At 44.1% G+C, this 15,976-nt stretch overlaps 1 protein-coding gene across 1 annotated transcript in view; it reads left to right on the top strand.

Moving 5' to 3' along the window:
- Positions 1 to 15,976, top strand: part of LOC124256664 (lactase-phlorizin hydrolase-like) — a 101,994-nt gene that overhangs the window by 46,672 nt on the left and 39,346 nt on the right. The window contains exons 21-26 of the mRNA XM_046690639.1: positions 5,468 to 5,585; positions 10,988 to 11,118; positions 12,862 to 13,116; positions 13,461 to 13,635; positions 14,089 to 14,322; positions 15,507 to 15,639. Of these exons, the coding sequence (XP_046546595.1) occupies positions 5,468 to 5,585; positions 10,988 to 11,118; positions 12,862 to 13,116; positions 13,461 to 13,635; positions 14,089 to 14,322; positions 15,507 to 15,639 (1,046 nt within the window). The remainder of the gene's footprint in view (positions 1 to 5,467; positions 5,586 to 10,987; positions 11,119 to 12,861; positions 13,117 to 13,460; positions 13,636 to 14,088; positions 14,323 to 15,506; positions 15,640 to 15,976) is intronic.

The raw sequence follows: 15,976 nt of genomic DNA, 5'->3' as shown, positions 1-15,976 counted from the left end.
CAATATTTGCCTAAAATGGGAAATCATTTTTTATGATATTGATTTTGATTGGCGCATGATTTTTAATATTTGCAGAAAGAATTTGAAAGATGTAAACTGTTAGATTTTCAATTAAAGTTTTTGCACAGAATAATTTATAAAAAAAGAGCTTTTGAAAATGAAACTTGTTGACAATACAGTATGTAGTTTTTGTAATGTGGCTAGTGAAACTTTTTGTCAAGTATATTGGGAATGTAATGTAGCCCAAACCTGGGAAGAACTTGGATAATCCAAAACATACAGAAATTTGAAATAACAAAGACTTTGGTTTGGTTTGGAACTTTGGGTAATAAGCTATTGCTAAATCATATAATCTTTTCTGCTAAAAGACATATATATATACTTGGACTTTAAAGACAATAATTCCAAAAGTTAATAATTTCTTAAAAGTTTTGAAAGACACTTACACGGTTGAAAAATTCATATCCAGAAAGAACAAAAAAATTGATAAATTTTCAGACAAATGGTTTCCTTTATCCTCAGTTTTCAATCTCGGACTTCATCTGTCATCAAACTGGAATAACTTTATTGGATTATAATTTCTTTATGCTACCAGTTGATGAACTCTGATCATGCATATGTACACTTATTGCTTTACTTTAAATGCTTGTATTTAATTATGGAAACAAATAAGAAAAACCACTAAAAGTTTGACGTAGCTGGTCTCATGATCATTATCGTATTCTAGTTTCAGACCGTCACACTGATTACAAATGAGATATTCTTCAAGATCATTAAGGTTAAGAGCTGTGTTTGTTCAAACAGGCCACAGAGAGCCAAGTGGAGCAGAGTGGCGTAGTGGTTAGCATGCTGGCCTCTCACGTCAAAGGCCAGGGTTCGAATCCCGGTGGAGACACCAAAAAGTTGTGACCTGGGTCTCATACTGTGTTGTGTCCCTGGGCAAGGCACTTCATCCACATTACACTCACTCCACCCAGCTGTTTAAAATGGGTGCTTGAGAAGCGGATGTACGGACCTACACGGTCGCGCTCAGCGTTTAGTAGCAGCTTTGAAAGTATAATTTCCGTCAGGGTAATAATGTAACGCCAGAGAGCAGCATCGCGTTGGATTCTGGGCGCAAAAAATGGCATTTATTAAGTGAGTGTATTAGTTTTTTTGCAACACGTGGGCGGACATACACACCATTGCTACCGCTTCACAATATTATAATACGCACATATATTCTACATACACAATGCTTTTTAGCAGAGTGGGTGGTTTATGTTTCCGTAGTTCCACCAGTAGACATTTTTGATAATAAATATTACACTTTTGATATAATCATACATAATTAAGTGTTTCGTTATATATTCTTACAAACTTAGCCGCAAATACCTGCAATACTGCTGACTCACCTTCAACAACTACCTGCAATACTGCTGACTCACCTTCAACAACTACCTGCAATACTGCTGACTCACCTTCAAGCAATAGTTACTTATTCACTCACTAAGTCTTTTGTGTGAGCAAATACCTTATGCACGTCACTCCAGATGTTTTGTATGTATGTGTTGGTTATGTACAGCTAAGTATACCATATATACAGGTTAGTATTTCTAAGAAACCACCTTAGTCACTCTTTGGTGTGAAACGTTTCAGTTGGGTTTACACAGGACCGTTTGTGTGCCCTGTTGATACTATTTACACATATATGGTTCTGCTTTCAAATGCATTATAGAAATGAAGCATTCACCAGCCATGACTGATTTCCATATTGCATAAATAGCCACATTGAGCACCTATCATCCCAACTTGACAACGACTGGTAAACATATTTGTCTTTGATGAATAACCTCTCAACACCATTCGACAGCTTAACCACAGCACCTGCGACAAACAACTGTAATATGTGAACACAGAGAAGAGAGCAAGGTTCTTGTGTAGAGGGCAGCCTGTGAGAGAAATGAGACCTGTTCATGAACAGTATGTCATCGCTTCAACAAAGGGCGAATGGAGACAGCAGTTTGTAAAACCCGTATACTCTGGTACGGGTATACGGGTATACGGGTCTGCATGTCTTTACAAATATACAGAGCCCGTGACGTCTCGCCTACAATAGCACATTCGTCATGTGGAGGCACCTTTAGGACAGTTGTGCATGTAGCTATGAGAAGAAGTGCCGCAACCTTGAATATGACTTAGCTCTTTGTCCAAAAAATGTATACCAGTTCAAGTATAAAAAGAGGGGTATGGTCTTACAACAGCACGTAGCTCTCTTGATTCCAACAGCGAGATTCTGACTCGCTTTCTGTTAAACCCGGCAGAGCCATAACATACCATTACATTGATTAAAGTTCTACAGTTCACAGAGGTGTCATAGCTCAGTGCAATTATCATTGAGGTACACAGACCAAACTTATGTTTAACACGACCCCCTATGAAACTACGTCACTGTTAAGTATCACGTGCACATACCGCACGTGGACAATGTATTTCTCAAACTAATACATCCAAGTGTAAAGTATCACGTGCTCACAGCGCACGTTGACAATGTATTTCTCAAACTAATACATCCAAGTGTAAAGTATCACGTGCACATACCGCATGTTGACAATGTATTTCTAAACTCATCCAAGTGTGCACATACCGCATTGACAATGTATTTCTCAAACTAATACATCCAAGTGTAAAGTATCACGTGCACACACCGCACGTTGACAATGTATTTCTCAAACTAATACATCCAAGTGTAAAGTATCACGTGCACATACCGCACGTTGACAATGTATTTCTCAAACTAATACATCCAAGTGTAAAGTATCACGTGCACATACCGCACGTTGACAATGTATTTCTCAAACTAATACATCCAAGTGTAAAGTATCACGTGCACATACCGCACGTGGACAATGTATTTCTCAAACTAATACATCCAAGTGTAAAATTATCACGTGCACATACCGCACGTGGACAATGTATTTCTCAAACTAATACATCCAAGTGTAAAGTATCACGTGCACATACCGCACGTTGACAATGTATTTCTCAAACTAATACATCCAAGTGTAAAGTATCACGTGCACACACCGCACGTTGACAATGTATTTCTCAAACTAATACATCCAAGTGTAAAGTATCACGTGCACACACCGCACGTGGACAATGTATTTCTCAAACTAATACATCCAAGTGTAAAGTATCACGTGCACATACCGCACGTGGACAATGTATTTCTCAAACTAATACATCCAAGTGTAAAGTATCACGTGCACACACCGCACGTGGACAATGTATTTCTCAAACTAATACATCCAAGTGTAAAGTATCACGTGCACAGACCGCACGTTGACAATGTATTTCTCAAACTAATACATCCAAGTGTAAAGTATCACGTGCACATACCGCACGTTGACAATGTATTTCTCAAACTAATACATCCAAGTGTAAAGTATCACGTGCACACACCGCACGTGGACAATGTATTTCTCAAACTAATACATCCAAGTGTAAAGTATCACGTGCACACACCGCACGTAGACAATGTATTTCTCAAACTAATACATCCAAGTGTAAAGTATCACGTGCACACACCGCACGTGGACAATGTATTTCTCAAACTAATACATCCAAGTGTAAAGTATCACGTGCACACACCGCACGTGGACAATGTATTTCTCAAACTAATACATCCAAGTGTTAAGTATCAGTGCTCACGTGCACGCACCGCGTGGACAATGTATTTCTCAAACTAATACATCCAGTGTAAAGTATCACGTGCACACACCGCACGTGGACAATGTATTTCTCAAACTAATACATCCAAGTGTAAAAGTATCACGTGCGTGCAATGTATTTCACACCGCACGTGCACACACAATGTATTTCTCAAACTAATACATCCAAGTGTAAAGTATCACGTGCACATATCGCACGTGGACAGTGTATTTCTCAAACTTATACATCCAAGTGTTAAGTATCACGTGCTCACACCGCACGTGGACAGTGTATTTCTCAAACTAATACATCCAAGTGTAAAGTATCACGTGCACATATCGCACGTGGACAATGTATTTCTCAAACTAATACATCCAAGTGTAAAGTATCACGTGCTCACACCGCACGTTGACAGTGTATTTCTCAAACTAATACATTCAAGTGTAAAGTATCACGTGCACATACCGCACGTGGACAATGTATTTCTCAAACTAATACATCCAAGTGTAAAGTATCACGTGCACACACCGCACGTGGACAATGTATTTCTCTAACTAATACATCCAAGTGTAAAGTATCACGTGCTCACACCGCACGTTGACAATGTATTTCTCAAACTAATACATCCAAGTGTAAAGTATCACGTGCTCACACCGCACGTGGACAATGTATTTCTCAAACTAATACATCCAAGTGTAAAGAAAGAAAAGAGAAACAAAAAAAGAAAGAAAATTCGTGTAAGCCCGGTAGGTAACAAATCTTTATATTTAGTTAGTGTTGAGGGCTTGCCCAATTTTCATTCTCAAAATCATGTGTAAGCCCGGGCTTTTTTCATAATGGTAGCAACGCCCCTGAAATTTATACTAGAATGAAAACTTCCTGCCTTTAAACTAGGTCATCACCCCGTGCTTGCAAGACGAGATGTCGAAAGGTCACATCCGGTGATTTGGATGCTGGAGCATCATGGAGCCTCTGTCACGCGCATGTTCTAGTCAGCCCCGGGGAAGATCAGAGTTGGTCTTCAGTTTCCTATGTAACATATGTTACATTTGGGATTACATGTTAGCCTCCAACAGATATAGCTACACATACTTGTTGTAAGAGGCGTTTAACGTGACCAGGTGGGCACGTGACTTAGTTCTCGATGCTCATGATGTTGATCACTGGATTGTATGGCCCAGGCTCGATTATTAACAGACCGCATAACTGAACTCGTGGAGTTCGGCATCAAGCAACAATCAAACAAATAAAGGAAGGGACGTACGCACTAAAAACACACACACAAGCAAACAACCAACCATGCTAGTCTATCTGATGATATACCGGCCTCCGTGATAAGCTGAAATATTGAAATATTGATGAATGCATCGTTGGAACAAGGTCACGTGACTTGATGGAAACCTACCAGGTTTTCAATGCCACGTGTACATAGACCACCCGGTTTGCTAAGAGGGTCAAGTGATAAGTTCTATCCCCACAGGATTCAGGTTGGTCTGCTGACTACAGGTGTCGATGAATATGCTAATTTGATACGTACCCGAAGCACGACTTACAAACACCAAATAACGCGTCATGCTTGAGGGACCCCTACCCCTCCACGTGACATAGGGTCAAGGTCACTGGGTGTTACCAAAAGAGCATCTGTACTGGAGCACAGTGTTCCTCACGTAAGCGCTGCCGCCATGTCACCATTCTGAAGCCGGGGGCACAAGGGGCTGCTTGTACAAAACTCGGGAAAATGGACGCAGGTGCGCTGTTGTTTGTCATTTGTCAGCTTGTCGTCGTGCGATGTCACCTGAATGAAGAATACTACTTTGGCCAGTTCCCCGCGGGGTTTGTGTGGGGGGCCGGGACCTCGGCCACTCAGACAGAGGGAGCATGGAGAACGCAGGGTAAGTTCGGATTGAATAGAAGGCTTTTGGACCAAACTTACATGAAACTACTCAAATTATTTTACCTCTTGAACCAGGTTTCTGGGGTTTAATCCATACTTTGTGGTCAGAATTCTCAAAACATTTCCTCTCGTCGAGGAATCACAAATGAAGGTTGTCTCCATGTATTCTGATAATGAATACGGTTCCGGCCACCTTTGCCCACGTTTGGTAAATCTGTAACCGGGTTCTTTTGTCTGGGCTTCTCTCCTATGTAGCAGCCGAGCAGGAACAGCCAACCTCGAGATATGCCTAGGGGCACTTTATTTTCTCAAACGGTTATACTGACGTACCTAGCAAACGTTCTGTAAATAACTCCTCCGACCAATCTAACTGTGTTCTGCAAACCGTTCTCCCCGACTCACGATTCCCCGCGTAGTTTTATCGCCCTAACTTTCCCCATGCCAAAGTACGCGATACATCCATCATATGTCCAGATCGTGACCGTCCTAGGATGCCATCAACCCTCCCTATTTTATTAATCCACGATCAGCTATATGCCCATCTGCTAATGAAAGTATAAATGGTTGCCCACGCCACTCTTAGCCCTACTACTCCCCTTCTACATTCATCCTACTGTATCACCTGTCCGTTCATGGTTCGACCGCCATATAGCTGGAATATTGCTGAGTGCGGCGTAAAACTCATTCACTCAGTCATGGTCTGAGTTGTACCACCCCGCCAACCCCTTACTCTTCCCTCGTCAGGTCGATGGTCCCTTGCACGCTTGTTGCTGACTTAACACTCACTTACAGACATCCAGACTCGTATACCAGCCTCGTCTGCTGATGGTGTTTTTAATGCTGTTGCCGCCGTTGACGTTGACGTCACGAAGCTGTCCCGGAGGTGGATCTGCCTGTTGTAGCGGTCTTCGGCAGGTGTAGTGACTCTTGGTCTTCCGATGTTGGGCGGTCTTGGGTCTGGCCTGTTTGCTGGTAGCGGTTTATCAATTGTCTGATGGTTGCCTGGCTGCAGTTCTGGCCAGCTTTACGTCGTGAAACCCCCCATACTGCCCATACCAATCGCCCTGTCACGTTTCGCTTGCGTACGCCTTGGCATGTTCGTGGTTGATTTGGTTAGCCTACTTGGTCGGTCCAACATCGGTACTTATGCACGATAAAAATGCACGATTCGTACGAAATTTTCGGACCGCTGTCACGTTGCGTTTTGGCGAATGTTTTTGCTTAAGTGCACCAGCTTTTTGTTGTTTTTCATGAAATTACTTCAAAAGTGATCACTTTCTTTGGCCCAGTAGGTTATATATTTCCAATAACCACACACTCAGCATAAGCTTCATAACAAAGGTTAACCACCTGTTAAACTGTAACACGGTTACATTGTCTCTTTGTTACTGTCACGCTGCTACACTGTTACTTTTGTACACGGTTACTGTTACATTGCTACTGTCCCACTGTTACTGTAAAAAATGTTAATGGTACACGGTTACTGTTACATTTTTACACTGTTACTGCCCCACTGTTACAGTTACGATGTTAATGGTACACTGTTATTGTCACACTGTTACAGTTACAACTTTAATGGTACACTGTTATTGTCACATTGTGACAGGAAACTGTGGTCGTAGGTTCGAATCCCGATTCACTCTGAATGTTTTTTTCTCAACACCTCATCAGTGATTGTAATTTGACCCAAGTAGTGAACGTGTAAGACTCTCACTCCCCAAAGCAAGGCTGGACGCTGTACTCCGGGATGACGTACAAGTGGCCCTAGTCCGAACCTACTCAGCTCGGAATGACGTACAAGTGGCCCTAGTCCGAATCTACTCAGGTTGGGATGACGTACAAGTGGCCCTAGTCCGAACCTACTCAGGTCGGGATGACGTACAAGTGGCCCTAGTCTGAACCTACTCAGGTCGGGATGACGTACAAGTGGCCCTAGTCTGAACCTACTCAGGTCGGGATGACGTACAAGTGGCCCTAGTCTGAACCTACTCAGGTCGGGATGACGTACAAAGTGGTCCTAGTCTGAACCTGCTCAGGTCGGGATGACGTACAAGTGGCCCTAGTCTGAACCTACTCAGGTCGGGATGACGTACAAGTGGCCCTAGTCTGAACCTACTCAGGTCGGGATGACGTACAAGTGGTCCTAGTCTGAACCTACAGAAGTGGGATGACGTACAAGTGGCCCTAGTCTGAACCTACTCAGGTCGGGATGACGTACAAAGTGGCCCTAGTCTGAACCTGCTCAGGTCGGGATGACGTACAAGTGGCCCTAGTCTGAACCTACTCAGGTCGGGATGACGTACAAGTGGTCCTAGTCTGAACCTACTCAGGTCGGGATGACGTACAAGTGGTCCTAGTCTGAACCTACAGAAGTGGGACGACGTACAAGTGGCCCTAGTCTGAACCTACTCAGGTCGGGATGACGTACAAGTGGTCCTAGTCTGAACCTACAGAAGTGGGACGACGTACAAGTGGCCCTAGTCTGAACCTACTCAGGTCGGGATGACGTACAAGTGGCCCTAATCTGAACCTACTCAGGTCGGGATGACGTACAAAGTGGTCCTAGTCTGAACCTGCTCAGGTCGGGATGACGTACAAGTGGCCCTAGTCCGAACCTACTCAGCTCGGAATGACGTACAAGTGGCCCTAGTCCGAACCTACTCAGGTCGGGATGACGTACAAGTGGCCCTAGTCTGAACCTACTCAGGTGGGGATGACGTACAAGTGGCCCTAGTCTGAACCTACTCAGGTCGGGATGACGTACAAGTGGCCCTAGTCTGAACCTACTCAGGTCGGGATGACGTACAAGTGGCCCTAGTCTGAACCTACTCAGGTCGGGATGACGTACAAGTGGCCCTAGTCTGAACCTACTCAGGTCGGGATGACGTACAAGTGGCCCTAGTCTGAACCTACTCAGGTCGGGATGACGTACAAGTGGCCCTAGTCTGAACCTACTCAGGTCGGGATGACGTACAAAGTGGTCCTAGTCTGAACCTGCTCAGGTCGGGATGACGTACAAGTGGCCCTAGTCTGAACCTACTCAGGTCGGGATGACGTACAAGTGGTCCTAGTCTGAACCTACTCAGGTCGGGATGACGTACAAGTGGCCCTAGTCTGAACCTACTCAGGTCGGGATGACGTACAAGTGGCCCTAGTCTGAACCTACTCAGGTCGGGATGACGTACAAAGTGGTCCTAGTCTGAACCTGCTCAGGTCGGGATGACGTACAAGTGGCCCTAGTCTGAACCTACTCAGGTCGGGATGACGTACAAGTGGCCCTAGTCTGAACCTACAGAAGTGGGATGACGTACAAGTGGCCCTAGTCTGAACCTACTCAGGTCGGGATGACGTACAAGTGGTCCTAGTCTGAACCTACAGAAGTGGGATGACGTACAAGTGGCCCTAGTCTGAACCTACTCAGGTCGGGATGACGTACAAGTGGCCCTAGTCTGAACCTACTCAGGTCGGGATGACGTACAAAGTGGTCCTAGTCTGAACCTGCTCAGGTCGGGATGACGTACAAGTGGCCCTAGTCTGAACCTACTCAGGTCGGGATGACGTACAAGTGGCCCTAGTCTGAACCTACTCAGGTCGGGATGACGTACAAGTGGCCCTAGTCTGAACCTACTCAGGTCGGGATGGCGTACAAGTGGCCCTAGTCTGAACCTACTCAGGTCGGGATGAACCTCGTACAAGTGGCCCTAGTCTGAACCTACTCAGGTCGGGATGGCGTACAAGTGGCCCTAGTCTGAACCTACTCAGGTCGGGATGGCGTACAAGTGGCCCTAGTCCGAACCTACTCAGGTCGGGATGACGTACAAGTGGCCCTAGTCTGAACCTACTCAGGTCGGGATGACGTACAAGTGGCCCTAGTCTGAACCTACTCAGGTCGGGATGACGTACAAGTGGCCCTAGTCCGAACCTGCTCAGGTCGGGATGACGTACAAGTGGCCCTAGTCTGAACCTACTCAGGTCGGGATGACGTACAAGTGGCCCTAGTCCGAACCTACTCAGGTGGGATGACGTACAAGTGGCCCTAGTCTGAACCTACTCAGGTCGGGATGGCGTACAAGTGGCCCTAGTCCGAACCTACTCAGGTCGGGATGTCGTACAAGTGGCCCTAGTCCGAACCTGCTCAGGTCGGGATGGCGTACAAGTGGCCCTAGTCTGAACCTACTCAGGTGGGAAATCATCGCAATGCCCGTACAACTACACCAACGATTCTCATACTGACTCCCGAGGCTTCAGTGTCTCCAAGCATGCACCAGTCTTGTTTCCACCTTTGGTTGGCTCTCTGGAGTAATCTGAGGCTTCAGGACCAAAACATCTCAGTTGTCTCTACAGAAAGGGGCCACCCTTGAAGAGCCACCTCCTCGTGGTGGGTGCTGGGTAACGCTAAGAGCTTTTCAAAAAAGGAGCGACCGAATTGGGCAACCTGTTTACCGTGGGTTGCGCCCCTGTGTCGGTGGAGGACGGGAGTCTGGTGGATGAGGGCACAGAAACCAAGACCAGGTGTTCCTGTTGCCCAACACACTACTTCAACCACACAACCCGCTTTGGGGAAGTGCCCATACAAATAACAAAGGAAAAATCCTTGAGGATTTCATTTTCGATAATAACATATGTATTTTCAATGCCGACTCAGCCACATATTTGCATCCAGCTACGGGAACATGTTCTTCCCTGGATCTGTCACTCACCTATTCAACCTTGTATAATGAATTTGAATGGATGGTCCATGATGACCTGTGTGGGAGTGATTACTTCCCCACCATTCTCAAAACAATCAACCCTGGTGATGATCCACCTTCATCAAGAAGGAACTTATAATTGTATAAGACTTGAGTGTGTACGGCTTGAAGCATGACCTTTTAAGGAATAGTGAAGATCCTATACTGCTGACAACTCCACACATTCGTAAACCTTGGTTTAATAATGAATGTAAACAGGCCAGAATGTGCAGGAAGAAAGCCGAAAAAATATTTTCGCAAACATCCTACGGTCCATAATTTAGACAAAGTTAAAATTTTAAATGCCAAGGCTCGACACACATTTAAACAGAATAAGCGTCAATCTTAAAGCTTGGAGAACTATGTTTCCAAAATAAATTCCCGTCCACCTATGTCAAAGGTGTGGAACATGGTCCAAAGAACAAAGGGCAAAGGTTCCAAATCTACCGTTCACCATTTAAAGGATGGTGATAATTTGTTAACTGATAAGGCTGACATTGCCAATAAGCTTGGTGAAACCCTCGCCAAACATTCGTCTTCATCCAATTATGTACCTGAGTTTCAGAAACATCAGAAACAAAAACGAAGATTTTACAACTTTTAGAAATAATGTTACCAACAGCTTGACCCTTCATTAATGACGCCGAGTAAAGTTGTTCTATTGTTGCAGGGAGGGGCCCTAGTGTGTGGGACACCTTCTCCCGGGCACCTGGTCGTACCCAGGGGGACGCCACCCCTGACGTCTCCGCCGACAGCTATTCCCACTACCTGGAGGATATCGAGCTGCTGAAGAGCCTGGGGGTGTGTACACAGTGTCATATAGCCGCACGGTGCTGTAGTCGTGCCCCGCCACTCCAATACCGTATTATGTGAATAATGTATGTTTTTCTGTGCCATCTAGGTCAGATATACGAAACCTGCTCCTATAATGTAAATAGGTATAGGCATCGATTCAGACAGCCACGTGTACATATTGGGTCAAATATTCAGGGTCGTAGCGACATGTCCAGGTATGAAGGCCAAACACAGGACGACTGCTATGAGAGGAATATCCCATATCCCAAATGTGTCCAACATGTCAACAGAAGGACAATCTTGTCTTAAAAATACGCTTTTCTATTCCAAGTGAGAATGTAGATTACGTGCAGTCGAGGGAAGACTTGAAAGCAGGGCAATATTGCAAAATAGGCATTCTTTGCTCCATGTATTACATTATTTCAACCAGCCAACACAAATGTTTGGAGATTTATTTGGTAAATCTGTACTTTCTATACATAGGCCAGCCCGTCCATAAATGCCAATCTAATTGTAATATAGGGAAACTATAGCAGACCACGGCCCGTTTCTGAATCTGATATCATTCAAAGCCAAGCATCAACCAGGAAGGAAATAAACATTTTCTTGACATCGGCCTTCAGCATGCCCAATTTCATGTCAAGTTTGTAATATTTGGCAAATTCTACCAGTTAAAACTGTTTGAACAGAGAGACTTCTTCCACACAAAACACGAATGTAAAAAATGATGTTTGTTTCGCACCGTATTCAGAAATTCAACATTTATCCATAAATATTGACAAATGTATATATTTCAAATTGAAACCAGACACATAACCGGGAATCAGTCTGTTACAGAACTAGAACCAACATATGGCAAATTGAAAGCTTAGTGATATAATTGACAGTTCTATTCTAAAAACCACAAGTTTACAAATGAAAACAGAGGTATCATATGGCAGTACAAGGTAGAGTGCAAGTTTACATTCATTGATGCCATGATACAGGAGCAGTTGATACAGCCGTTAAGATAATGGTGGTGTTATTCACTATCAGCAACAGTAATCCAACTAGGACAGGCAGGGTATAACGACTATCACACACAATACTGGTCTTTCTGGAACTTGTGATGCAATGTGAGATGCGAGGCAATAGCTAGTTCCACGTATACACACACGAATAAGATACGAGAATATTCTACAACACAGAGGTGTAGTAATTTGTAGCAGCTTCCAGAACTTTCTGTCTGAATCTAGCACAAGTCTAAATATATCACGTCACTGCCCCCCATTGATTGTTTACATGTACAATGTATTACACCTGGAACAGTGCTATACAGTGAATAACACTGACATATATAATAATACGAACACCGTCATGTGCTCACTTGAGAAAGGATAACAATCTATGGATAAACAACATCGTTACTTGCTTGACAACGGTGTTTGAAACGAGACCGAAACGTCGCTCTCAGTGTTGTTCATCCGTATATTGTCATCCTTCCTTACTGCCGCTCACAGAAGTTTGCCGTGCACAATTGCTTGATAAGGATGTTGGTTTATCCGACAACATCCATAAATTAATGGCGTTAAATCTCACTCACTCACTCACTCACTCACTCACTCACTCACTCACTCACTCACTCACTCACTCACTCACTCACTCACTCACTCACTCACTCACTCACTCACTCACTCACTCACTCACTCACTCACTCACTCACTCACTCACTCACTCACTCACTCACTCACTCACACACTCACTGTGCAGGTGTCCTCCTACCACCTGTCGCTGTCTTGGTCTCGTCTCTTCCCGAACGGAGATGGCACCCTGAACCAAGACGGCGTAAACTACTACAGCCAGCTGCTGCAGGCGTTGCAAGACGCCCACATCGAGCCTTACGTGACTCTGTACTACTTCGACCTCCCGGAGACGCTGGAGAAGAAAGGTGGATGGTTGAACGAGGACACTGTAGACAGTTTCACGGCATATGCACAAGAATGTTTTACACTCTTTGGATCAAATGTAAGTCACTTCCAGATTCAACATACAGCAGTTACACAGGGCAGGTCAGGATATACCCACTTTGTATGCGACAAACCCATGCTTGTCATGTAATTTGACTAATGGTTTATATGAGTTTTGAGTTTGTAGGCTTACCTGTGCCTTCTATTATAAATAAGAATATTGAGTAATCACACGATTTTAGCGTCCAGTATATACGTATAATACTCCAAATTAAGGAATGCCCACAATTCGCGAAATCTGCATAATATATCACATTCACAAGAATGTTATGAATCGTGGACACAAGAGTATATGAAAATCCCAATTCTGGCTGTTCCTCCTAACTGTAGTCCTGGTTTCAGGTAACGTTCTGGATTACAATGCATGACCCCCACACTGTGGCCTGGAGGGGGTACGGCGAGGGCTCCGCACCCCCGGGGTTGTGGGAACCAGGAAGCAACCCTTACATCGCCGCCAGAAACCTCATCCTTGCCCATATACGTGCTGTTAGTGCCTATAAGAGCTCATTGTCTGGAGGTAACACTGTCTGTGTGTCCATACACCTTGCAGCACGTATGTAATCAAAAGAAAGCATATGCGTTCAAACGTCACTAGTCTAAACGTTAAGGTCCAAAAATGCATCTAACGATCAAATATTTGGTCACTGAATATGCAGTTCTTATAAATTTATTTTGCCCGTCAGTTACTTACACACGACGGAATCACCGCATCATGTCCAGTCGAAGAAGGGATTGGACTTACTGTGCAGAGTGGCGTCCCTTTGCCAACGTAAAATCCGCTTGTCTGTTGTTTGAATTCAAGATTTACTCCGACTTTAATGATACCATGGTGAACTGGGACGCATATACCCGAACCGCTGATCACAGTTACTTTAAACTCACACAGTCGGGACTTGTTCGCAGGATCTAGAGTAGTCAAGGACATCAATACTTTTATATTAGCTTTCATGTGTCTTGAATTTTCTGACAGGTCAGATTGGTATCTCCTTAACCACGGAGGTGTTCGAGCCCGAGGACCCGGCACACGAGGGTGACGTTGCGAGTGCTGAGAGAGCCCGACAGTTCCACATTGGATGGTTCGCTAATCCAATATTGAACGGGCAGTACCCTGAGGTGATGATATCTCAAATCGAGGCTAAGAGTAGCCAGGCAGGAACACCCTCCCGCCTTCCCGACATCCAAACAGCTCTTCAGAATATTCCACGTGAGTACAGACACTTCTTTCATGCAGCAGGGTTACATCACTGACGTGTTTCCCAATAATACAATTCATACCACTTACTTACAGGTCATGCTTACTAATAGCTCTCAAACAAGTGGATTCAGGTGACGCTTTAATTCAACCTACAATTATTCAACATACAACCGTTCAAAATACAACCGTTCAACATACAGACATTCAACATACAGCCATTCAACATACAACCGTTCAACATGCAATCATTCAACATACAACCGTTCAACATACAACCGTTCAACATGCAATCATTCAACATACAACCATTCAACATGCAATCATTCAACATACAACCGTTCAACATGCAATCATTCAACATACAACCATTCAACATGCAATCATTCAACATACAACCGTTCAACATACAACCAGTCAACATACAACCGTTCAACATACAACCAGTCAACATACAACCGTCCAACATACAATCAGTCAACATACAACCGTTCAACATACAATCAGTCAACATACAACCGTTCAACATACAATCAGTCAACATACAACCGTTCAACATACAACCCTTCAACTGGCAATCATTCAACATACAATCAGACAACATACAACCGTTCAACATACAATCATTCAACATACAAACATTCAACATGCATTCACTGAACATAAAACCGTTCAACATACAACCGTTCAACTTACACCCGTTCAACATACAGCCATTCAACTTACACCCGTTCAACATACAGCCATTCAACATGCAACCGTTCAACATACAACCGTTCAACATGCAATCATTCAACATACAGCCATTCAACATACAACCGTTCAACATACAATCATTCAACATACAACCGTTCAACATACAATCATTCAACATTAACGGACAGGTCATGCTCATGTGCACACGCTGGAATTCTGGTCAAGCGTGACGAAAAGAAACAAACAGTGGATACCCCTTGGAATGCCTTCTTCTAGCACAGCTGGTAGCCGACTATTTAATATAATCAGTGCAACATTAAGCACTGACTTTATATACTCTGAGAGACATTGATCGGGCTCTTCACGATTCGATCAATTCTTACGTAATACGCTTCGACACAATTAATATTGTTTATAAATCTGCATATGATCTCAGTTAATGGAAGGCTAGTCATCATAATTTGGTCATATTTAAATTTTCATTCTTTATTTTTGAACAGATTCCAATGAAACTGACTTTTTTGTCGTCACCTTCAACTCATCATATCACGTGACCCACCAGGAACGGCCGAGTTCCATTGGCCCCAGTTATCACTACGATCAGGACATTCGTGCAACGGAGAAATGGTCAGCGTAGGTGCACATTTATCTGTGTGATGCAAGGTCAAGGTCTATATATGCAGGGTCGACTCCAAGAAATTGTGGCAAAGTGGGACAAGTTTGTGAAAGTACATGAATATGGGGAGATAGGCGTGACTTTTGGGGAGATGGTAGTGGGGAGGGGCCTAGGCAGAATGGTTGAGTGATGGGCACGGTCGTGGGTGGGAATTATCTTAGAAAACCCATCAGTTATAACGAATATTCGAATGGGTCACTGATCATCAGATATGACACCAGGTGTTGGCCAAGGTGCCAGGGGTCCATGTAGAGGTGTTCGTACAGTGGTAGTACGATGTGCACGATGTTCTGT

Source organism: Haliotis rubra, unplaced genomic scaffold, assembly GCF_003918875.1.
Source record: "Haliotis rubra isolate DU_JTF1 unplaced genomic scaffold, ASM391887v1 Scf634, whole genome shotgun sequence".
NCBI lineage: Eukaryota > Metazoa > Mollusca > Gastropoda > Lepetellida > Haliotidae > Haliotis > Haliotis rubra.
The sequence above is the reverse complement of the archived record's forward strand: the minus strand, read 5'-3'. Positions and strand labels throughout refer to the sequence as shown.